Source organism: Trichophyton verrucosum, assembly GCF_000151505.1.
Source record: "Trichophyton verrucosum HKI 0517 chromosome Unknown contig00360_1.f1.exp, whole genome shotgun sequence".
Classification (NCBI taxonomy): Eukaryota; Fungi; Ascomycota; class Eurotiomycetes; order Onygenales; family Arthrodermataceae; genus Trichophyton; species Trichophyton verrucosum.
The window spans coordinates 41,953-65,544 of record NW_003315402.1 but is presented as its reverse complement, the minus strand read 5'-3'; the positions used below and the strand labels follow the sequence as shown (position 1 = coordinate 65,544).

The window sequence follows — 23,592 nt, the reverse complement described above, 5'->3', positions numbered from 1 at the left end:
ACTATCAGCGACTACGATGGCTCTACTACCCTACCAGTCCCCGCCTCTTCTACCGCTTGACTCTACTCACCGAGGGTCCCTGGTCGTCATTGCTGGTGCGATCGCAGGTGCCGTCACCTTGACCGGTCTACTGATCAGACTGTACATTCATCTCGCCATCAACCCACATTATGGGCGAGATGACTATTTTCTACTAGGTTCAGCAGTAAGTACTTACTCTACGACAATTATTAGTACTGCGATCCTTACTTACATACGGACTTCTAGTTTGTCGCTTTGTGTCAGTCTATATTAATATTCGTCTCCGTATCCAAGGGGTTTGGCACATCCGCCGACCTAATAAGTCACGACAATCTAGTGACCTTGCGACGGGTAAGTAGCTACTCCTGATATAGCCATACGGCCTCTGCGAGAACTCCGGCTTACTCTTTATTAGGCATTTTTCTCCAGCGAGATTCTATATCTCGTTACTCTTTACCTTGCAAAATGTTGTGTTATTTGCATATTTCTCAAATTGACTCCCAAGAAAACACATAACCGTGCTACCTTGGGAACACTTGTTTACTGTACACTATGGATTATTGGCTCAATCATGGCAGTCGGTATTAGGAGTGGTATTCTAGATACGCACACCGTCAGGGCCGTTAGCGTCTCCTATTGCAAACTCAAGGTAAGCTTCCCTCGATTTAGTGTCTAAATATGCATAGTAAAGGCTGACATATCTACTCAAGCTTGTCAAATGGCGATTCATCGTCTCCTTTGATGTTTTGTCGGAAGTGATAATATTTTTTCTTGCTGTCCACCTCATCAGAGAGCTTCAAATGCGATTTCGGACAAAAATCGTGGTCCTCAGCGCCTTTGCTGCCCGATTACCGTGAGTTTCATCTAGAACAGTGCAATTCGAGGATCTGACTAGTTAAAACTAATGCACACCCCCATAGAATAATAGCTCTAGCCATAATACGGCTTCATTACCTTGACATATGCGGTGAACAAACGAATCTCACTCTGGATTTAATCGATTCATCAGTCTGGACCCAAATCAGTCTGAACTACAATGTGATCGCCTGCACCATCTTCGCACTCAAGCCATTCACAGCAGCCGTAAGCACAAACTACGGCACAGCAGGCGACCAATCGCTACAAAACTCCAAAAATAACAGCAACGGAAGTACTGTTGACAACAGCTACTCTCGCGATCTTGAAAGTGGTACATACACATCGAGATCGAAAGAGCAAAGTTTCTCCAGGCCTTACACAGGCACCAGCTCACAACACGGTCTGAAGAAGCAAAAACCACGAAAGACTCAACTTTCTACATCTTTATCCCGATCATTAGCGGGCAAGGAGGCTAAGTCCAGCCAGCACTCTTTTCCTCGATTTTCACTCTTCTCTCCAACGTCACCTACAGCACAACATCAACGTCTGAAATCATCGGACGAACATCATGAAATGACATCCATAAACGGGAATGCACCACCAGTGCCGTCGCTCCCACATAATCAAATACCCAAAAATACCCATACACGCACCTCAAGTCGTGGAGTCCGAGTGCCATTCCTACATAGGGGCGAGAAAGGGGGTTCTGGGTCCATGGATTCTCACGGCTCTGTCCCTGGAGCTGGGATGATACATGGGCCTGGCCCCATGGCGTCAGACACAATTATCGACCCGCCGGCTGCGGCGGCAACAACAATAACTACCGCTATTACTGCGGGGGGAGGAGATAGGACAGAAGCGAATCCCGAGGGGGATTGGAACGATGATAAAACCAAGTTAATTATCAAGAAAAATATAGAATATACTGTTCAGTACGGAGACTGAACGTGTACGCTTCTGTATATTCTTAGATAGTTGAAGTATGTACGTATGATATGATTAGCAATGATACCTGTCTTTTGACACAATTTTTTTTTTCTTTTAATCCGAGGATGGAGGGATATAGACTTAAGTAAATATCCTGATTAATTTGAGATAAGAACGACAAGTAAGAACAAAGGAATAATAAGAAACAGTCAAAGCAAGCGGAGTAGAGATACAGAATAACTATAGGGATATCATGAACTCAAAACCACAATGCCCATGATACACCATTATACACATCTGTCATGCAGAAAAATGATACAATAGGAGCACAGGAAAGAGGGATATTCAGACAAGAGGCAAAAGCATGCATGGGGGAAAAAATAAGAGTAGAGGAGGAAAGAAGAAAGACAAATAACTGACAAACTCCATTTCGCTTGCTCCTGGAACCATAGGTAAACCCAGACACTTTTTTTGATGGTTTGATTCTCATTTTTCTTCCAATATTATGTTATGTTGTTTGTCATGATTTGGATAAGACGGAGTTTGGTTAATCACTTCTTGAACATGTAGTGTCCATAGATGCCGCCGACGTCGCCCACAGAGACAGGGATCTTGCGGGTTCCCCACCAATGTGCGCCCATCTTCCAGCTTCTCTGGCCGTCATCAACAGGCATAGAGGGATCACCGCTGGGTTCGCGAACATACCAGCCTCGCCTACCGAGTTCGCGGACAACCCATCCGCTACGATTGTTGTTGGACTTGCTGCGAGAACGCAGCGGGGCGATGATACGCTCGCTCATCTCGATGACAAGTAGTGGGTAGCTCTGGGGAGTCACCAGCAAACAAGACTTGGAGTTGAAGAGGGCAGCTTGATTCAAGTATGGGTTACGAGTGAGGTCGAGGTAGCGGAGATGAGAGGGCTGCCAGGGAGTCGCGTTGGATGAGCCAGTTGCTGAAGATGGCGGAGGGGCAAAGAAGGAGTTGATGTCGTCGAGAGTGAGGTCTGCAGAGGACAGGCCTAATTCCTCGACATGCTTGGAGAGCCTGAGGAGGTCGGGCATGTGTGCGGAGGTGATACGGGCTCCTCCCAGGTTGAGAGAGCGGAGGGTGGATTTCAGGTGTGGTAGGAGATTTGGTACATCCGCCTCCTCGAGGATACGATGACGAGAAGCGTCGACCATGAGATTGAGGTAGACCAGAGAAGAGGTTACTGCCGGGTGGGTAGAGAGGAACCGGACAACCTCTGGACCGGTGAGTTTGGTGCATCGCGAGATGTTGAGATGGGTGAGCCGAGCAGTGTACGGGATCAGGAATAGGGTACTATTGCTGATCTGGGTATGAGCAACGTCAAGATGAGTGAGATTGATAAGACGGGGAAGAAGAGACTGGAAGGCCTCGTCGGGTAGCCCAGTACATTCGTGAAGGGATATACGACGGAGATTTGGGAGAACACTGGGAAATTCGGGCTCCTGCGTGACAGCACTGAGGAAACCAGAGGAGAATTTGGCAGAAGAGCAGCCACAGAAGTCAATTGCACGGAGAAGAGTCTTGGTGATGAAGATCTTGCGCACAACATCTCCGTCCACGTCGTCCTCGACATGTTCCTGAAGAAGCAGCTCCTTGAGATTTGGCAGTAGGTCAAGGCACTGGAGCAGAGTCTTTGCAGTGAGGTTCTGGATTTCAACGTTCATCTGCTGAGTGCGTCCGAGGCCAACAGAGGTAAAGTGTGAAAAGTCCAGTCGTCTGACAATAGTGCCTAGAGAGGGATACTGGCGGATATGGTTAAGAGCCTTGGAAAAGATGATGGAGTGGGGAATGGTGATGTGTCTGTACAGCACTCCTAGGGTAGCCGAGTGCAGAGTTCGACAGGTCAACAGGCAGGATATCAAATCGACATTTCGGGGGGTATACCCGTTTGGTGGAATATCCAGAGCCAGGTGTGATATAATTTCATCCAGTATCTCAACCGGCAGTCTCTCCAGACAGGCTCTCTTGGTCACCCTGGGAGCAGGACGACGCAATTCCAGCACTTCTTCTTGGTCCTCATTTTGTTGTTGCTGTTGTTGCGCCTTTGGCGGTTCCGGATTAGGGGCTTCTTCTTCCCATGCCCATCCTCTGGCCTGAGTTCCTCCAAGCAGACGAAGGTCGCTGTAGCTTCTGCTCAGCTTTCTCCCACCGAGACGAATCTGTTTCCATCCTCGAAAGGTTCCACAGGGGCAGCAGAAATCGGGGATGGGAGCCTTGAGCTCTTTGGCCTTGCTAGCTGAACAGTCAGCGGCATGCGTCTTGTCACCGGAAGAGTTGCTTTCCTTGGTATCAACAAAGGACTGAGCGATTCCTGCACACGTATCATGATCGAATTAGCGTGGACTCCGCGGATATGTATATGACCAAATTCTTAAACAACGACACAGAAAGGAGATGTACCGGTGTTGTCTTCCTCGATGGAGCCAAACGAGGCACCTCCGATGCTGCTGGAGCGAGAGTGGGAGCGAGCCTGGGAGCTGAAGGAGTCCTGCCTCTTGTGAGCGGCTGCTATCTTGATATCTTCCACATCATCGGCATCGGGAATATCGATATCATTATCCTGGTCAAGGGCAGAGACGGGCAGCGCGGGAGGGTGAGGGCTGGGCTGGTGGGCGAGGTCAGAGGGAGTCATGCTATGGTACGGGAGAGTATACTGGATGGTAATAGTTTTCTATGTGCCGGCCCGGTCTATAGCTCCAGATAATGATGATTAGTACCGCTTCTTCTTGTTTTTCTTGATTTTCTGTTTGATTTCTTTCTTTTCTTTGGCAGGTAGCTTGAGCTGGAGTGGCGGTTGTTGGTGTTGATTGTGGCTTTTTGGCTTGTGTAGTAGAATTTGGCCGCAAAAAGAAGGGCAGAACAAGAGCAGAGAACAGAGATGAAAAAGCAGAACAGCTACTAGGTTTTGTTTCTTGTCTTTTCGTTTTCCTTTTGCTGTCCACTTTCTTCTTGATAGATTGATCTTTTTCTTTGCTTTGCAGTATCAACCTGACAACAGAGAGAAGAGTAATAATAACAGGATAGGAAGAGGCAACAGGAAGGTACAGATACGAGCGAAGAGTCCAGCAGCAGGCAACACAGCACACCAAGTAGGCAGAGATGGACACGGAGACGGAGGACAACTGGAGACTCTCCCAATATATCTGCGAGACTGACGCTCTCTTCTCTCTCTCTCTCTCTCTCTCTTTCTCTTTCTCTCTCTTTTGTTGGTTGGTTGTGGTTCTCTTGGGTTGTCTGGACCGCGTCTTTCTCGAACTGTCTATCTATACACGACCTCCGAGCCAAGCCGGTGCAGTGCCTTATTGCTATCCCACGGACAAACAGGAGACGTATATGCAGAGGTATAGGGGGGCAGAGACAGGGAGGAAGCGGAAGCGGAGGAAGAGGTTGAGGCGAGAGGATCTGATCCTCTGGCAAGGAGGCGACTGACTTGGAAGTACCTGATAAAGTAAGCAGACGTACAGGATATTGTATTAGAACAGACGGTAGAGTAAATAGAAGGCCAGGCAGAAGATGATCAGTAAAAAGACGAAGTGAAAGAAGAGGAAGAAGAAGAAGAAGAAGAAGACGAGGATGCCTGGAGTTGCAGTGGAAGAAGATGAAGTGTCATCTCGCAGGAGGAGAAGAAGAAGAAAAACGGCCAAGGTCGCATAGTGGAGGGAGCTTTTGGGCGTCACCTGACACGCCTGAGGCCGTCCCCGTACCGTCACTCCCATAACGCCGAACTATCTCCAGCGACTACAGCCTGCACCGGCATAGCACAGCGCCAGAGAGAAAGTCACACCGCTCTCGGCACTGCCTGCGCAGACTATTGCCTGTCTGCGCCGTCCTCGTCAAGCTAGCCCTTCTGCCTGGCCCTTTGTCGGCGGCTTATGCTGCAGCGAACCACCACCCCCCAAGAGCCGCCGAGCGCAACGTAACAAAAATTACCGGCTGGTACGGCGGGCGCACTTCTGGTGTAAAACTCTAATTAACCGCAGGGTCACGCTAGTCCTGATCGGGAGGCGGCCCACTCCGCCGGTTTGGATGACATAATACGTATCTCGTCATAGTTGGCGGAAGCAGAGCAGAGAAAGGATCAAGTGGGAGAAGCAGAAGAAGGTGAGAAGACATGCAAGTGGATATGCTGAGGCCGTACGGAGTAGACACCGTGAGACTTGGTTTAGCTGGAAAAAGATAGTACAATAACGAGTGGAAACCTTCTCCATCTTCTTCTCTCGCCTTTGTTTTTGTTTCTGTGGAAATTGACTTTTTTGGGACTGCGGGAGACCAAGCTTTGTCACATGACCCGGTCTAGCCCTAGCTATTTTAATTTTATCTTTTCCATCTTCACGTCTTTGTTGGAAGGAAAAACATCGGGAGAATCTCTTCAGATGTTGATATCAGATACTGCTCGGTACCATATTGAGCCTGCAGTGTTACCAGGGTAAAGGCGAATTTCGATGTCGACCGGCCAAACCCTGCATCTCTGCGCTTACGGAGTACCCTCCTTGTATAGTTACTCCTTGGAACCCCCCGGATCGCTCGACTAGGACCTTGGCTCTCTGCAAGCCAAGATCAATAAAATCGACCTCCTCACTACCACCTGCCTGGCTATTCACTGTCTACGGCTAGTTACATGATAGTGCTTTGGAGCCGGCAGCTGAGCTTGACTGCACCTGTCCCTTTTCCCGTTTGTCTTGTTCCAGATGTATAGCCGGGTACCTGACGGCCTCGTGACAACCTTCAATCCACGATATTGCTATGGTTCGCCGTGATAGGATCGGCTTGTGCCTCCTGCGTCATAGCGTGCAAACTGACGTGTCACCAAGTCAAAGTAGCCATGGCAAGGCGCTGCTTTCTCGAGAAAAACAAAGCACATGGCCACCAGGGATCAGTAATGGGCGTACAGGGTATACGGGGCTGTGTTACCCTCGCTGTCAACGACGTCAGTCTGGAGTACTCCGTTTGATAGAGAGAGAATAGATCTAGAAGAGATAACCTCTTCTAGACAATTGGTTTAAGGAAAAATAGAAGTGATAAAAAGGTATCTGAATTATTAATGTGGTCTCAATGTCTGCAATTTGTCCTGGTATCAAAAAGTTATCAAAAACCCCCATAACTCCTCCCCCTGCCCGAGGGATCAATTAGCTGTCTCTCACGAAAAACGCGCCAATGCTTGATCGTAACACCAAATCAAACCCTGAATCCGAATGCCCTGATGAGAGAATCAAACAAAGAAGCCAAGATGGAATGAATTCGGTATCGCACTGCCCTGCTCAGCCCTCTTTAACTCAAGTTTAATCCTCCCCCCATCAAGATAAAATAGTCCTTTCTTCTTTCTTTTCCCTATTACGGCTCTCGCGACTCCTGGTACGCCGTACGACGCATTGCTATGATTTCGTTTGCTTCCTGAGTAGCACGGTTGGGTAGCCAAGGCCGGATCCTAAGCCAGATCCCGATCCAGATCCGGAAGTCATCGATGCTGATGAGGTTGACGTGGTTGATTTCGTCGGCTTTAGTGAAAGAGTCCGCGGAACCCCCTGGGCCAACGAGAACGTCTTCTTGTGTCGGAGCGGAGTGCCAGGGAACACCCCCGCAGTCTTCATAGACAAGTTGATGCGGGTGACTGGCGGGCTTTCCCCTTCGTTAGGGTGAACGTCAAGGTGTTTTGCGCCCACCAGTTTCCGCATTTTTCTCGGCATGGGAGTGGAGCGGTATGGGGTTGCTGGAGCGGGCATCTTTACGATAGGTGCAAGAAATGGAGCCGGTTGATCACCTTGTTTGTTGTAGCTTTCCGTCGCTTCAGGCGGATGCTCTTCATTTTTGCTCGTATTGTTGTTCCGTCTGCTGGATGAACGAAGGTTCCGCTCGATTGCCTCCGAGTTCTGGTAAACCTCCAAGTCAAACTCGGGGACCTTCTTCTCCCCACAGTACTCGACTAGAGCCGCGTCGTTCCATCTGACTTGTTTCTTTGACAGGTCTCGGTGTTGATGCTGGTCATCTTCTGGATCCGTCCCCAGCGCTGCAATGGCTTTATTGAGAATTGGCAACAATTTGTGTGGGGGTTTGCTGCCCTTGTTCAGTCTCGTGTTCGCCTTGGTCAGAATGGCTGTCTGCTGGTCGTCTGTTCGCTGCATAAAAACGAACTCAGTGCCCTTTCGGCGGCGTGTTGGGATCTGGTCCGGGACCCTGGGCGGATGCCGGGCATGCTCAACCGTTACTTCAACAACAGGAGAGCTGGGTGCAATTGAGCCATCCCAGACGTTTTCGAACGGTGGTTTTTGGTCCGTTGATTTGGACGCAACAATGCGGGGCGACCGTCGGTTAAAACAAAAGTCAGGAAGCTGTAGCTTCTCAGGAGGCAATTGTCGTCTATGCGAACGAGGTGAGTTCCCGTCCACAGCTTCCAGTATGCGTCGTGCAGTGGGAGTTGGTGATTCTGGCAGCCGGTCAACACTAGCATCTTTCTTCACCGGCGTATTGGCAGCTCTCTTAGCCCGTGCCTTGGATAGGAAGTCAGAAATAACCTCTGCATCATCGCCGTCGAGAATAGCTATCTTCCGCACTGGTGAGACCTGGAGCGGGATAGCCCCTTGCTCCGGCACGACGGCCATGGGTTCCGCTACGGCATCAAAGAAGGTCTCTTCTTCGGGTTCTCTGCCATCATCTGGCTGGCATTCTGTGCGGACTGTGTTCGGTTTCTCCTGGTTGACTTCTCCTGGCATTGTTCTGACCTCCTGTGCAGTCTCCTCCGGCTGAGGAATGTCTCTGGGTTCGTTGTAAGAGCTACTACAATGAACCTGCTCTTCATCGGACACCTCAACACCCTCGGTCCCACCCTTCGCTCGAAGTAGGAAGTCGACCGATGCCGTTGTTTGCGCGCTCTCCGCTGGCGCAACGTATTTTCCTACATGACAACAAATCAGTACCCTCCATCATCAAGTCATCCCAGCGAAGATAGTCGCAGCAAGCGCAATGATAATAGGCCACTCACGTCGTCGGTCTTCCGTCTGCGCTTCCCATTTTGTCTCCAAAAACGACCGTCCACGCTCACACTCTGGGGTATGCGCCAGTCGCAACCTCTTCACGCCACGTAGCGCGGCCAGAGTCGCGGCCAAGTTGATCTCTGTAGAAAACGCATCCGTGTCGTGCATGCTGTTCACTTCTAATGACGTAGAATCGGTACACCTCTTCCAGATCTTCTGTGTCTTGGACCGTGGGAGGACAGGCGTTGTTGGCTTGCGGTCCCAGAGGCGGGTTGGTTTCTTCGACGTTGCCTCCGGAGTGAACCTAAAGCGGTCGTGATCGAACAAGCGATTCTTCCTACGGCGTGAATTTAGTTATTATTAGATTTTCACTTGCTGTCGACGTGTCTTTGCATGAGTGAGGGATGGTTGCGAAGGTGAATCTGAGCCTGCGCCTGAGGCAGAGAAGCCCAGTGAATTTTGAAGCTTGTGGAAGCGTTAGGTACCTTCTTGGAGAACGCATTTTGTACTGTTTGCACAATGATGGAAATAGATATAGCCTTCAGAATAGCGATTCGCTATAGTGATAGATATTCGCTGTTAATGGCAATTCCGCAGGTAAAGGGGCTGCTTGTTCTGGTTATCTGTAAACAAGCTGGCTGGCTTTAGGAGTGGTGTAAAGGGAGGATGTGTATAATAACATGTACTCCGTAGTCGATGATGAAAGACCAAGTCCACAGTAATGAATGTGATAGGAAACTGAAGATAGGATGTTTGTTATTCTGAACTAATTCAGTCATCGGCCTGGATGGTTTGGCGCGTTTTCTTTTTTTTTTCTTCCTCCTTTGCTTCTCCATGATGATGTTGTCACCCCCTGCTAGTAGCCCGTTGCCGTGCCAACCAAGGCCCCCCATCACAAGCCACAGTTTCTCATATCGAACTATCTCGACGCCAGCTACGGAGTATTATTCATGCACTTTGCATCTGTTTAACCGCTCCAATGTGCCTCGTGTCATGTCGTAGAAAGTGAAAAAGGGTCATTCATTCGTTGTCATGATGCTGTGCTTATCATTTCGTCTTCCATCGGCCTACACCTCTATCATCAAACGGGTCTCCAAACTCTCCTATTGCCAGAAAACCGTTAGTAAATCTAAACGTCTTCGATGGACCAATTACGGCGGGATACTGAAAGCAAAAAGACATCCGGGTAAACGTACTGAGGCTGAAGTCCTTGTCTACAACGAACTCGAGTGCCCTCTTCGCTTCTTCGTCCGCCTTCTTGTTCATCCACGATGCGCCAGGTTCCTCTCGCAGTACTGCTGGCAAATTACTCGTAGAATCTTCGGTTTCCTCGTCGTTTTTCTCAGAGATGCTGGTTAATGGAGCGGAGTCCTTGAGATTCTCGTTAAAGCCCGTCATGGCTACTTCTCGAGTCGCAGGTCCGTGAGACCCCGGTGGTGACAGCTCTGGCATTGCTGGTATACTGTTCCTGGCTGTCCCATTACCTCCCGCCGGCGTCTGGGGGCTTCCTGGGGTGGGAGACGATGAAGTCGAAGAGAGCATCTCGGAGTCAAAGTCGTCTAGATAAAGGTCAGCTTCTTCCTTAGTAAACCAGGGAATGTGACTTCCCCTACCTGCCATCTTGGATAGTCTATCTTTCGGGGAAAAGTGGCTTCTTCAGTTAATACAAAGCAGTTTCACTTTCTCCAGTCTCCTAGGTAAGCTGTTTGATAGTGACGTCGTCTCTGCGAGCTTTCGTCGTCTCGTCGTTTCGTCGTCATTGAAATCGTTATCGATACACGTATCACGTGACACGTACTTTTTTTAATGGCCGAAAAAGACTTGAAAAGTTGACAAAGTCGAAGACAGCAAACAAACCGCATATTTTGTGACTCTTTCACCAGGCGTTTTGCAAGCGTTAGACTCTTGATTTGCTTTTGAATACTACAATTATCCCTTCTTTTGTGGATAAACCCAGCAACATAGTGCCCTTTACCCCTTCGGCTGTTACGGTGCCCCCCGCTTACGAGAATCTTCAGCAAGGCCTTTGGTCGGATCATACACCGCGATATATAACATATAGAAAGGGATCTTGTGGTGCATAATAACTTTCAGGTTTATTATATACCCTCCAGTTGTACCATGAATCGAACAGATCAAATACCGGATGCGTGGGACGCGGACTGGGAGACCATTGCAGATGTATTGCCCCTACCCATCAGCTTTTTTTTAAACAATAGTATTATTGTATCATTGAACTATCAATACTGACCATTGGTTGCGAAATAGAAACCATCGCAAGCTCCTGAACCAGTACCTGAGAAAAAGCTGTCCGCCAGAGCTGCAAAGGCCCAGCGCCGAGCAGAACATGCCGAATTCAACCGACAGCTATGGGCCGAAGCGTGAGATACCTATCAATCTTTTGAACTATTGCTTGCTCTGGGCCTAATAGAGAATTTTTTTTTGTAGCGAAACACCGCAAACGTTCCACTTCCTCGAGTCTCGGTCTACGGTTCCTTTGAAGTCCGAATACAAAGTACCCATGAAAGTTCTTGCGCGCAAACCCCAGAGTAACCGATCTGGACTTGAATCAGGCATTCAGGGACTGTCAGTACAAGATCAAGGTCAGGGGGATGACGATGACGATGAAGATTTTGAAAGAAAGCCTGGACAATTAACGTACGAAGAACGAGTCGCAAAAGCTCAAAAGGAACGGGAGGAAAAGCAACGCAAGTACGAAGAGGTTCGTGAGAGATTGTTCGGTAGCCCTACTCCAGGCTCAGGTGCATCATCTCCTGGCAACGGCACCCCGCCGCGCCAGGGACAACATCAAGGTGGTGAGGGAAAGAAACGAGGACGAAATAACAGGTCTAATACCGGCGGCAATCGAGAAAACAAAGAACGAAGAGACAGAGATAATGCCAATGCATCTCCCAAAACACAAGGCCGACTGTTCGACCCAAACTACTCCCCAAGAACAAACTCGAACTATGTTCAGAGAAAGGAAAAAGAGCGCGCAGTAGGTGAATTTAGTAGGGAAGCATCCTCACAGCCACAGCTAGATATGCAGTCTCAATCTCCTCAACTGCAAGCACCCATCAGAAGCCCCAGAGGACCAGATTCTAGTGGCAGAGGTGGATTTGGTGGTTTTCCATCACGGGGTGGACGAGGTTGATAAAGGGTGCAGATGATATCCACACGATACAAAGTCTTACCTGCAACAACCCGAGACGAGCCCACTGGTGTATCTCGGGTGTCAGTACTGACGTAGCGTCCAATCCAGCTCCATATTATGGAGAAATACTTATCATGCACCAATACCAGGTCGGGCATTCAAGCTGCTCGTTGGACATATCGGCATGTCGGGCATTTACCAGTCGCCGGGAAGCAAAAATGTCCTGTCTATGCGAAGATACCCTACGGGAATTACCCAAAAAAGGCTATATAAACCGACAGCTCGCATCCTGCAATGATGGGTGAAAAAAGGTACGGGCGGAACATAGGCTGCCGAGATACGTGCGGCCCAAATTTTGGATTGGAGATGGGAGGTACGCGCGAAACCCATGGCGGACACCTCTTCATCCACGAGTTTAAAGAACTGTCACAAATGGGCATTACATTGCGATGCTGAATAAGAGGCGACTTCACGTCTTCTATACAGCGGAATAAAGGCATTACAGCCTATACTAAACCTTGGTTAAAGAATGGTATACATGTTGGGACTAATGATTGGTGATACAAAATGGCGGTCCGTCATATCACACTTCTAAACTCCTCAATTTCTGCATTCATCCCCCTCATGGTAAATCGTGTCCGGCATTAATAGCATTCGCTAGTTGGGATGTGTTTGGACGGTTTTCTGTAAGACAATCAATATACTTTAGTTAACAAGTTGACGAGGCTGAAATGGAAGAATTGTTCCTACTCACCTGCATATCTCTGGTAGCTATCCAAGTATAAATCATCGGCGCTCGTAGTGGCCATAACATGTTCATCTAACTCCACTGCTTCCATCCACGCAGCCCATCTGCTGCCCCTTTCCGGATCAGGCCACGCACGGTAGGGTTTTAATACACGGGTGAGCCTTAGCATCCATGGAGCAAAATGGATATCAACGAACGAGATGCCACGGCCTAGGAAGAACGGCCCATGGACATGTGAGGCGTTGACAAGTTTGCTTATATGGTCCTTTAGTAGTTCAGTGATCGTAATTTGCTTCCCTGGGTCTTGTTCTTGCAGCAGCCGGTAAAAGCAGGGTATTATATGGCGGTTTATCTAAGATGCGACATGGTTAGTTTTAAGATATGGAGAATTAATGACAAAAATGTGTATACGTACATGGTCTGCCCATAGACGGCAATGTGCACGAAGCTGTGGATCTCCTGGAGGTAACAAGGGTTTACCAATATCTAAATCCTCAAGCTAATAGAAGCATGCTGGTTAATACATAGGAATCTCAAGTCAAGAAGGCTAAAAGTGGCTTACATATTCAAGAAGAACACTGCTTTCATAGCATCCCCAGTTTCCATGTCGAATGGCTGGCACCAGGCCACGAGGGTTGACTTCAAGTAGAGAGTCTGGTTGCTTGTATGGGTCGATTTCAATGTACTGATATGGTATTCCCTTGACCTCGAGGGCAATCCATACCCTCTGTACAAAGGGACTAATGGCTAGCCGTTAATTCGCCAGTCTTGCAATCAATGGATACAGGGAAAACATACCAGAAACAGCTGCCATACAGCTTCAAGTCGCTCTCCTTTGCATGTTTTTTCACAGTGGAGTATGCATATCCAGATGCACGGCTATGGTATGATTTTTGCTGAGTCTACACATATTTGTTAACAGCCAAAAACGGAGGATTCGGGGTGATTTCTAAGGAATACATTGACGTACAGTTGACTTCTTCTTGTCCTTCTCCTCCTTTAGTAGGTTCCTCTGCACGCTATTCTTCTTGATCCGGTCACTTTCTTCAAGTGTATGCCGATGTGGGCCTTCGACGGAGTCTGATCTTCCATTCCCCCCATTCCCATTTACACGTTGAATTGTGTAATATCGAGCCCCGGCCACGCCAGGATGGCCTGGTGGCAGGGTTGCACTGGGTGTTAGTACGCCGAAAGGCTGAGACCCGTCTAGATTTGAGTTCGATGAGCCAGGTACTACCAGGAGATCAGACGGTGAAGAAGCCTGGGAAGGTTGTTCGAACCCCGAAGGAATATCCTGGGAGCTATTTATGGCGCCAGGAAAGTATTCCGTGATCTTTATCTTGACGTCGCATAGATTACGCTCTCGAGCGGTTCTCTTTCGCTTCTTCTTATTGGGGTCATGGGTCTTTGGGGTCCCTGGTGGGCGTCCTTTTAGCCGACAGTCCCAGTAATGGGATATAAAGGGTTTGCGCTTGTATCTTTGGGTGGACCGGTGGGAGTAGACATTATCTACATGGGGGAAATATGTTTGGAACCTAGGAGAAGTTAACCACTGGATTCACACAAGGGTGATATAGTACCACATACTCCTCTTCGCTCAAGACAATCGTGTCCTCCACGTTAAACAGCTTCTCCCTCCATTTCTGGAGGTCCGGCGGGTTAGGTATGCATTTCATATTCTTGAAATGGCCTTCGCCGGCGTGACTGCTGCCCCCCTGAGACATGTCTGCCTGACCTGGGGACTGGAAATGGGGTATCATGTTCTGTGGCAGGTGTTGCTGGGTAAACGGTGAGAACTGCATGTCATTGTTCGTCGGCGATACAAATTGATGGCCAGCAACGTCGTCCGGGTGCTGTGAGAGTCTGGCATCATGCGGCGTGCTCAACACCATGCCGTCACTAGGGAAGGCGATGTCAACCTGGTCCATCTGCTCGATCTGCTCCAGGCCATGACCGGCAGATCGTACTGCTGGCGGGAGGTGTCCTTCTGCTGCATTGTTCAAATCCGCGTCGAACGCCCCTCGTGACGATATGCCTCTTCCGGATGTTTGTTGTTGTTGCTGCTGCTGCTGATGCTGATGCTGCTGTAACGAGTCGACAACCGGCGAGGCGAGCGACTGGACGGCATTGAGACTGTGAAGCTGTGACTCGAGCTCTGGATCGGTGGGCGGTGCTGTCGCGTGCTGGTCGCGCAGGTCGTGGGGGCCAGACAGCTTGCTCGGCCCGGTGTCTGCCATGGTGACGATGGAGCTGGCGCTGGCTAAACTGGCGATGGATTCTGCAGCGTTTCAGAGGGTGGACTGCTGCTGGCTGCGGGCAAAGCTGTGCGGCGCAGTTGAAGCGGCGTGACTTTTTTTCTTGCTGGGCTTCTCGTCTTCGCGCGGGTGGGACGCCAAGCCGGGCCAGCTGGTTATGCTTAAAACGTTTATTTTCTTGGGACGGACGACCATATAGACTCCAGAAGGGGGAAGATACGGGCTGGCATGGCTGTGTAGGGGTAGGTTGTATAGTATATGAGTAGTAGATGGACTAACTACAGTGGCAACGGCAGAAGTTGCAGGATAGGAGGCGGAGGCAGAGGACCAGCTAGGATGTGAAGGCAGTTATCGAGAACGAGCAACATTGGCAGCTCTAGCTAGTTAATCAAGCAGACGCTATAGAGATACATCAGAAATCACCTCTTCTTCCTCTTATCCGCCTCTACGTTCTTGAAAGGGAACCCAGACGTCCTTTTGTCAGCACCAGTCCTCTTACTGATCCTGCTCGACCCGGCAAACAGCATGCACCAGAGTCCCATGGCAGCCAAGAATCCTGACGCCAGCATCCCGGCTGCAAAGCCCATCTGTCCTGTGCCAGAATACCATGAGTATGTGTAGCCAGCTACCACTGCATGAAAGCCAGAGCTGATCAGGAGCATCGGGAAAGCATATTCTTTTTTGGGGTCGGACTCGTCTGCAGTGATTGAGTACGAAGAAGCGAGTGGTAATGCACCAGTCAGGACCAGAAATATCAAGGCTAGCGATACCTGGCCTATTCCGCAGCTCCTGGCAAAGTATATCTCGAGTGCTAGGCAGATTCCACCCAGAGTCAGCACATGTTGAGTTTGAAATAGCTAGACAGTGGGGGATAATCAACGGCTTAGTCTTACGTGTAGGCTGCCGGGTCTCGTCAACCAGTGTAGTTATGATGAGCTTCGGAGTAAACAGGAGAGCGGTGCCCTGGAGGGCCAGCCAGGCAAATGTGCCATATGAGTACGGATAGAAGCCCTGGTGTCCAATGTCAGCGGGGGAGGGGCAGTCCAACTTGAAAGTGCAATTTCCAAGAGGCCACTAACATCCATAATCGGGTAAACCGGTATATATACTGCTTAATTGAAGAGATTCGGGGCGTTATGGCTGTGATATGCCGTCGTGTACAGAGGAATTCGTTTCTGTTGTTTTGTTGCTGTTTGTTGCTTCGGCTTTTCTTGCTCTTCATCAGATAAAAAGGTGATGACGTCATGTGGAAGTTAACTAGTTAGTTACAGATTAGTCAGCTCACATCTGCTACATTTTGTTAAAGATCCGTCAAGTTCTATCAAGCTCAAGCAGCATCAAGTTCATCAAATTGACCAATCTTGATCGTTACTGCGTCCTCCAGTCGAGGGTGCGGGAAAGCATGCGTATTTCGAGCACTTGACTACCAAAAAACTGCACAACCTTGCTACAGTACTATCAATATCCAGGCTTTCAGTGCTAGTATTACAATAACCGTTCGAATCACCATCATGAAGGACTAAAGCAACTAGGACGAGTGAAATCTCAGTTTTACTTGGCTTCACACTCTTATACCGACTTTAGGAACTGGCTGATTTCTATCCGGAGGAAGAACCATAGTCGAGGAGCTGGTCTAGGGGAACTGGAGATCTACAAAATCGAAGGTGAGATGAGGGCAGTCTACATACTTCCGCACCAATCCAGTGCGAGGTGTTGAACATTCAATTATGAAACGGCTTAAACAGGTGACTTCATCTATAACATTTTCAAGACTCTGAAGGAGTTCCTCTATCTGACGGGAAGAGAAAGGAGGCAGGCAAAGGGCTTCAGATGGAACCAAGCCCACCGAGCGCAGGAGATTTCCTCTCTATTCCGGTAGACTCAAACCGATCTTCAGTCATTTTTACCGCCTGGCTACCACTTATCCTTGATATAGTATTACGAGAAGCCTAGCTAAAGTTATATGAATAACAATATTCATGTATGTTTAGGTATCCTGTAGAAAAGGGAGAAACGAAATAAACATGCAATCATTACACCATACAAGGTATCTGATGACAAGAAAAAAAAAATACATATTTTCCATCATAACTATCCCAGATTGGATGATTTTAGGTACCGTGCAAAACTGCTATCTTCGCCGGCTTGACCATCTCCTGAATCAGCCAGGGCATTGCTATACCGCTGTGAGAGTCCGGCATCGTCTCGCTGGTTAGGTCGTTCATCCTCATCCTCATCGTCATCATCTTCTGCATCAGAGATGGTCTCAATTTGGTCCGCTTTATCCTTTGACGAAGCTGGGCGGCCAGAAACATTCATGTCCTTCAACAGCTTTCCCAGCTCAACATCCCGTCTCTCCAGCTTCTCTTTCTCCCTCTGTTCCCTCTTCCTCTCAAGCTCGGGCTTATAGTCACGGTCAAACTCTTTGCGCTTTTCCTCTACTGCAGCGAAAAAGTCGTCTACTCCGTCTCCCGTCATGGAGCTGACTCCCACCACACTCAAATGGTGATAAAATTCTTCGAGCATCAGGCTCATACTGTTCAAGAATGAGCCCATATATCCGCTTCCACCTCCAACACCTCCAGAACCACCTTCACCGCCGCCAAAGGCACCATGTTGTTCCTCCTCGGCTAGAGCAGCCTGGAACTTTTCAAAATCGGTCATCCATTCCTTTGCAAAGTCGGCATCTTTCACGTCTGTCTTATTAAAAACTAGAATCATCGGTAGTTTTGTCTTGTATAAAATGCTGCAGGCATAAAGCATATTGCTCATAAACGTGCTCGTCGAGCTTGTCCGTGGGGTATCAATAATATATGCAATCACGGTAGGGAACGACGATGCCAGTGACTCCAGCAGTATACTTCCTGATGCACTCCATACAAACACTTCTATCTGGCCGGGCGTATCCACAAGTATATGCTCCATTCGCTTTGGAGCTGCAGGCTGTTCTGGGGTGACGGCCTGCAATGCGCGCTTTTCCAGGATTCCCATTATCTGATCAATTTTCGTGGCGAACAAGTTTAGAGAAGTCAGGATGCCGCCATTTGGTCCAAGATTGTACTGCTTCATGACCTCCTTGTAGTTTATTGAGTCTCTTATGTCGATGTTGCTCTCGAACGGAACTGAATGTACTGCTGGGTCGAGGTTCATTACGTACGGAGGCTTCTTTTGGCTGTACAGGTAGGAGTTGATTCTCTGCATGAACGTCGTCTTCCCGGATCCTATACAGTAACTCAACCATTAGTTTCCCGTCATAAGCAGCACAACTGCCTTATTTATCAGAAAGAGAGAGCTGGTCTACCTGCCATCCCGACGCAGACAACTGCGACAGGCGGGGCTGCCATGGTTGCAATCTGGTCAATGAAGCGAAATCCAACAGAAGAAGGGTTGTCAAAGGTAATAAAACAGGTCCTGGTATTCCCTAATATGAAGAAAGAGGAAGACACCTGGTGCTATGGCTGTGATCAAGCGCAATAGGAGCTGTTGTTTCGAGGTTGTCAAAATTTTGGCCAAAAAGAAAAAGATTTAGAACAAAATTTGGTTGATCCGCGACGTCATCTCAAAGCTCCAGATTAAATCTTGCGAGCTAGCTATCGAAGCAATCTACAAACTTCAACACATACAACCAATTTCTCCCCAGAACACAATGACGCTGGAAGACTTTGAGCGAGAGCTGGCGGAGAATAACAGAAAAGAGAGAGAAAGAGAAGAGAGAGAGCATGAAAGATCGAGACGAAGACATCGACACCGCAGTGACCGTGACCGCGACGAAGATTCCAAGCACCGCTCCCATCGACACCACCACCGGCATCGCTCTCCGCATGGTAGACATGGCCGCCGAGAGGAGGATGAAGACGACGATGAAAGACGCAGGCATAAGCGATCTCGGCATTCAACGAGCAACGGCGAGGAGAGAGAGCATCGGCACAAACGACGCCATCGAGACCGAGATGGAGACAGAAACCGAAGCAGAAGTGCTGACAGAGATAATACGAAAGAAGAGCCACAAGAACCTGCTGTAGAATCGGAGACGAGAGCTAAGCTTCAGAGGGACTCCTGGATGGAAGGGCCTTCAGCTCAAGATATTGATTATATACACCGGCCAAAGGAGAAGCCACAGGAAACACCAGCAGCTCGGATGCTTCAAGTCGACTTTGGGCAGAAATTGCATGAAAAAGAGCTGAATCGCCATCTTCTTGACGTTGCGGAGGACGCTGATACTACACGGAAAAGTGATCCAGTGGAGGTGGACTACACATTTGGAGACGAGGGATCACAATGGCGAATGACGAAACTCAAAGCGGTCTACCGACAGGCGAATGAAAGTGGGAAAACAGTTGACGAAGTTGCTCTGGAACGATATGGTGATCTACGATTCTTTGACAATGCCAGGGAAGAAGAAATTGAACTCGACCGGAGAGAGAGATACGGAAAGGATTACCTTGGAAAGGAGAAACCCTCCGGGGAACTGTTTAAAGCCCGAAAGTTGGACATGGAGCCAACTAGGAGAAATGATAGCGCAATACCAGCCGCGGAGCTTGAACCCTCTGCACAAGGAGAACCGGTGAAAACAGAATCAGCTCCGCGGGAGACCACAGCGCTAGATGCTAGCGCTCTAAACAAGTTAAAGGCCCAGATGATGAAGGCGAAGCTAAGAGGTGCATCGGATGCAGCTGAGTTAGAAGCCCAGTACAATGCAGCCGTTTCCGGAGCGGCAAACAGAAAAGAAGCGGATATCGTCGTCCTGGGGGTCATGGACAATCGCATGTTGGCTGGGGGCAACCGGGCTGAAGTACGTGCGGTCGAAACCAAACGTGGTAGAGAGAGAGGCCAGGTAGAAGAAAATGAGGATATGACCATCGAAGATATGGTCCGTGAAGAACGCAGAAACCGCGGAGGCGCAGGAGAAGGGCAACGATTTGCCGAAAGAATTGCCAAAGATGCTAAATTTGATGTGAGTTCCCGTAACTCTCTATGTGATATATGGTTTATAAATGCTAATTGGATATAGAACGATCTTGATTATATGGATGAGAATGCTTCCAAGCTTGCGAAACGAGTCCACAAGTCAGAAATTAACCTTAAAAACGCATCAATAAGTGAATTCCAGAAGATGAATCGCATTCTGGATAACTGTCCCTTGTGCCACCACGAGGACACTGGGAAGCCTCCCCTTGCGCCGGTGGTATCGTTGGGAACTCGTGTTTACCTCACCCTTCCAACGGAGCCTGAGCTAAATGAAGGGAGTACATGCATCGTACCCATCCAACACCGGACTAACCTCTTAGAATGTGACGATGATGAGTGGGAGGAGATCCGGAACTTTATGAAATGTCTAACAAGGTTGTATCACGACCAGGGACGAGACGTTATTTTTTACGAGAATGCAGCCCGGCCCGGTCAGAAACGACACGCAGCCATGGAAGCCGTACCATTGCCGTATAGTCTCGGAGAAACTGCCCCAGCGTTCTTCAGGGAAGCAATTCTCTCCGCGGACGAGGAATGGACTCAGCATAAAAAGGTCATTGACACACTTGCCAAAGCCCGACAAGGCGGCGGAAAGCTTGCGTTCCGCAACACACTAGCGAAGGAAATGCCCTATTTCCACGTTTGGTTTGAGCTTGATGGCGGGTTAGGACATGTGGTTGAAGACCCTAACAGATGGCCAAAAGGGGATCTCTTTGCTCGAGAGATTATTGGAGGCATGCTCGACCTGGGCCCTGAGGTGATCAAGCGGCAAGGGAGGTGGCGTAGCGGCACTGACAGAAGGGTTGACGGATTCAAGAAGCGCTGGAAAAAGTTCGACTGGACTAGAGTATTGACTGAGGAGTGATATATGCAATCCCCTTCTCGGGTGGCAATTTTCATGCAGCCATTCAGCTTATATGTGATGATGTGATGATACATGTTTCAATCAATCGAATCATGGGTACTGGGGATCCTTATACTCACGGAGAACGCCGTGTTCAACGTCGGACCCCCTTCCGCCCAAACCCATCCGTGAGATTTGATCTGGCGGGTCCCATCCTCACTAAATGAAGATCTACAGGCCTAAAGTTGCACGGCATGGCAGACGCCTTCATGTCAACAGAGAATAAACGGTCAACATACATTAAGCTACACAATGCAGTTAGTTATTCAGCTTTTCCGGGGTTGTTAAACGCCTCTCGCCAGATCAAATCCAAATTCTTATAATATCAACAACTATCGACCGTTATTTGCCTGATGGGGAGCCCCTTTTTGGCGTGCTTCCGGTGCGCCGAAGAGCGGTACACGCAAATAAGCTCGAATGAGCAGCAAACTACTGGGTTTGCTGCAAGAAATAATAACTATAACTATTCCACATCGACGAAGAATTAGTTACTGACTCGGCCGAATTCTGGAGCAGAGCGAGACGGTTGATACAATCAAGTCTGAACAGCGCTGAGCCAGTCAGGAAATGAGCTGCTGGAGAGATGATTCTTCTTGATTCGATTTGGCCGCGATTATTTAAGTTGATCCACAAATCGTTTTATGGAGCCACCCCACGACAGCCAGATGATATTTATATATATCAACGCTCGAGATCCTGATGCTGGGCTTCCTAACTTGATTAACAACCAGGCCTGTTCTATTGGCAAAGTCTCTTAGACCACGCAGACAGACGCTTCTATAGTTCCCGTCGCCGGCAGAAGTTTTGGCCCAGGGGTTTTATACCGCAATCAGACGACGGAGCGTTGAACCGACGATGACATCAGCTGAGAAGCCGAAAATCCTCCTGCTAGGAGAAATCGATCGGTACGTTGCAGCTTTAATTCCCTCGTTAAAATTCCCTGAATCCGTTATTCCCCTCGGCCATATCTGCTTTTGATATGCGTCAAAGAGCAGGCCTGTCTTCCGTCCCTGCATATGCGTACGTCGTATTATATGTACGGGCTACCTTATATGCACCAACGGCTTCCCGTCCTTATTTACCCCTGGTATTATATGTATGGCGTGCCGATGAAATACATCACGGACACGTATCCGTCAGTTACTATCTTTGTACCTATGCACTAACTTGGATGGCTCCGGGCCCTTCTTCTCCCCATGAGTGGGGGACGGAGTGGCACAGAGCCCGCGAATATAAAGTGCTCATGACACATGGCGAAACCTTTCCAATATCGGAGAGCTTGTAACGCCCAAAGCCACCAATCGAGCTGAGTTCCTTCAGGAATGCCGTGATGGCAAACTCGATGGAGTGCGGGTGGCCTATCGGACTTTCGGGTCTGTCTCGATCACGGGCCTGATTGACCAGGAATTGGTGGAAGCTTTACCAAAGTCCATGGAGTTCCTAGCCCACTGTGGTATGATAACGATGCATCTGGGCTGTATGAACCCCCCTGAAAATACATGGTTATACTGACAGGCTCGACCAGGCTCCGGGTATGACCAAGTAGATGTCGCGGCTTGCAGCGCTCGATCACCACCGCTGCGGGTCTCCAATGTGCCTACAGCTGTAGATGAGTCCACGGCCGATGTTAGCATGTTCTTAATTATCGGGGCTCTTCGCAATTTCAATGCCGGTATGCAGAACCTGCGAGCCGGCAAATGGAAGGGTTCCCCCGAGCCAATTGCCCTTGGACACGATCCGCAGGGGAAAGTACTCGGTATTCTCGGCATGGGAGGCATTGGACGTAACCTCAAGAAGAAGGCTGAAGCCTTTGGAATGAGCGTTATTTACCATAATCGCAACCAACTGAGTGAAGAGTTAGCCGGGGGAGCAAAATATGTATCCTTTGATGAACTTCTTGCCCAAAGCGATGTTTTAAGCTTGAACTTGCCCCTGAACGTACGTTTCATTCCTGATCCTACATCTTTTTTCTATCCCTGGCCTTACATTCCTACTATCACTCAATACCCTGCTCGTAGCATACGGCCACAGTGCAGGGTACTTCGTCTAGCTAACCATGCCCCCCTTGCAGAAAAACACAAGACACATCATCAGTTATGCGGAATTCAACAAGATGAAGAAGGGCATTATTATAGTGAACACTGCTCGCGGGCCGGTTCTTGACGAAGAAGCTCTTGTTATGGCACTCGAAAGCGGAAGGGTAACCTCCGCAGGGCTCGATGTTTTTGAAAACGAGCCAAAAATCCACCCAGGATTGCTCAGGAATCCCAATGTGATCCTTGTTCCACATATGGGCACCTGGAGCGTTGAAGTAAGTTGCCTTTTGTTTGAATGCTAGTAGTTGTTGGGTGGAGGCTAACAAGCTCATAAACAGACTCAAACGGGGATGGAGGAGTGGGCGATTAGCAATGTTAGACAAGCGATAGAGACAGGAAAATTACGATCCCCTGTCCCTGAACAGGCAAGGCTTTAGAGCAGTGGGTTGTTGGTTTTATGGGGCATTGATCAGAGGTACACTCGTTTATCTAGAGAAGTATAGATGGAGACACTTACTAGACTGGGTGAATGGGAGGTGACTCAACAAGCGCATGATGATGTCTGGCAACCAAAGAAAAAGAAAAAAAAAAATAAAGTAGTTTATCTCATAAAATTGATCAGGTCAATGTCTTTCGAATACATCGTGCACTAGTCTAATGGCCAAGTGACTGTAACATTTCTTGGTATAGGGAGAAAGCAGGCCAAAAATATCATACAAAGCTCCA

At 48.8% G+C, this 23,592-nt stretch overlaps 8 protein-coding genes across 8 annotated transcripts; 4 read left to right on the top strand and 4 right to left on the bottom strand.

The window, feature by feature from the left end:
- Positions 1 to 16: 16 nt before the first annotated feature.
- Positions 17 to 1,824, top strand: TRV_04653 (uncharacterized protein; the record flags this gene model as incomplete). The annotated part of the gene is made up of 5 exons (XM_003021175.1): positions 17 to 205; positions 268 to 372; positions 437 to 670; positions 732 to 874; positions 942 to 1,824. The coding sequence occupies 5 exons, from the start codon at positions 17 to 19 to the stop codon at positions 1,822 to 1,824; spliced, it is 1,554 nt and encodes a 517-aa protein (XP_003021221.1).
- Positions 1,825 to 2,357: 533 nt separating this feature from the next.
- Positions 2,358 to 5,549, bottom strand: TRV_04652 (uncharacterized protein; the record flags this gene model as incomplete). Its single annotated transcript, XM_003021174.1, has 5 exons — positions 2,358 to 4,144; positions 4,234 to 4,504; positions 4,551 to 5,096; positions 5,156 to 5,235; positions 5,318 to 5,549. The coding sequence occupies 5 exons, from the start codon at positions 5,547 to 5,549 to the stop codon at positions 2,358 to 2,360; spliced, it is 2,916 nt and encodes a 971-aa protein (XP_003021220.1).
- A 1,656-nt stretch (positions 5,550 to 7,205) lies between these two features.
- TRV_04651 (uncharacterized protein) lies at positions 7,206 to 10,421 on the bottom strand (the record flags this gene model as incomplete). The annotated part of the gene is made up of 6 exons (XM_003021173.1): positions 7,206 to 8,722; positions 8,810 to 9,105; positions 9,174 to 9,358; positions 9,488 to 9,735; positions 9,875 to 9,904; positions 9,998 to 10,421. 6 exons carry the CDS (start codon positions 10,419 to 10,421, stop codon positions 7,206 to 7,208), a joined length of 2,700 nt encoding a protein of 899 aa, XP_003021219.1.
- Positions 10,422 to 10,922: 501 nt separating this feature from the next.
- TRV_04650 (uncharacterized protein) lies at positions 10,923 to 11,955 on the top strand (the record flags this gene model as incomplete). The annotated part of the gene is made up of 3 exons (XM_003021172.1): positions 10,923 to 10,982; positions 11,070 to 11,182; positions 11,250 to 11,955. The coding sequence occupies 3 exons, from the start codon at positions 10,923 to 10,925 to the stop codon at positions 11,953 to 11,955; spliced, it is 879 nt and encodes a 292-aa protein (XP_003021218.1).
- A 746-nt stretch (positions 11,956 to 12,701) lies between these two features.
- Positions 12,702 to 14,940, bottom strand: TRV_04649 (uncharacterized protein; the record flags this gene model as incomplete). Its single annotated transcript, XM_003021171.1, has 6 exons — positions 12,702 to 13,055; positions 13,119 to 13,202; positions 13,266 to 13,443; positions 13,502 to 13,605; positions 13,674 to 14,238; positions 14,291 to 14,940. The coding sequence occupies 6 exons, from the start codon at positions 14,938 to 14,940 to the stop codon at positions 12,702 to 12,704; spliced, it is 1,935 nt and encodes a 644-aa protein (XP_003021217.1).
- A 2,109-nt stretch (positions 14,941 to 17,049) lies between these two features.
- Positions 17,050 to 18,302, bottom strand: TRV_04648 (uncharacterized protein; the record flags this gene model as incomplete). The annotated part of the gene is made up of 2 exons (XM_003021170.1): positions 17,050 to 18,179; positions 18,260 to 18,302. 2 exons carry the CDS (start codon positions 18,300 to 18,302, stop codon positions 17,050 to 17,052), a joined length of 1,173 nt encoding a protein of 390 aa, XP_003021216.1.
- Positions 18,303 to 18,604: 302 nt separating this feature from the next.
- Positions 18,605 to 20,791, top strand: TRV_04647 (uncharacterized protein; the record flags this gene model as incomplete). Its single annotated transcript, XM_003021169.1, has 2 exons — positions 18,605 to 19,912; positions 19,970 to 20,791. The coding sequence occupies 2 exons, from the start codon at positions 18,605 to 18,607 to the stop codon at positions 20,789 to 20,791; spliced, it is 2,130 nt and encodes a 709-aa protein (XP_003021215.1).
- Positions 20,792 to 22,462: 1,671 nt separating this feature from the next.
- TRV_04646 (uncharacterized protein) lies at positions 22,463 to 23,168 on the top strand (the record flags this gene model as incomplete). The annotated part of the gene is made up of 2 exons (XM_003021168.1): positions 22,463 to 22,768; positions 22,881 to 23,168. The coding sequence occupies 2 exons, from the start codon at positions 22,463 to 22,465 to the stop codon at positions 23,166 to 23,168; spliced, it is 594 nt and encodes a 197-aa protein (XP_003021214.1).
- Positions 23,169 to 23,592: the final 424 nt, after the last annotated feature.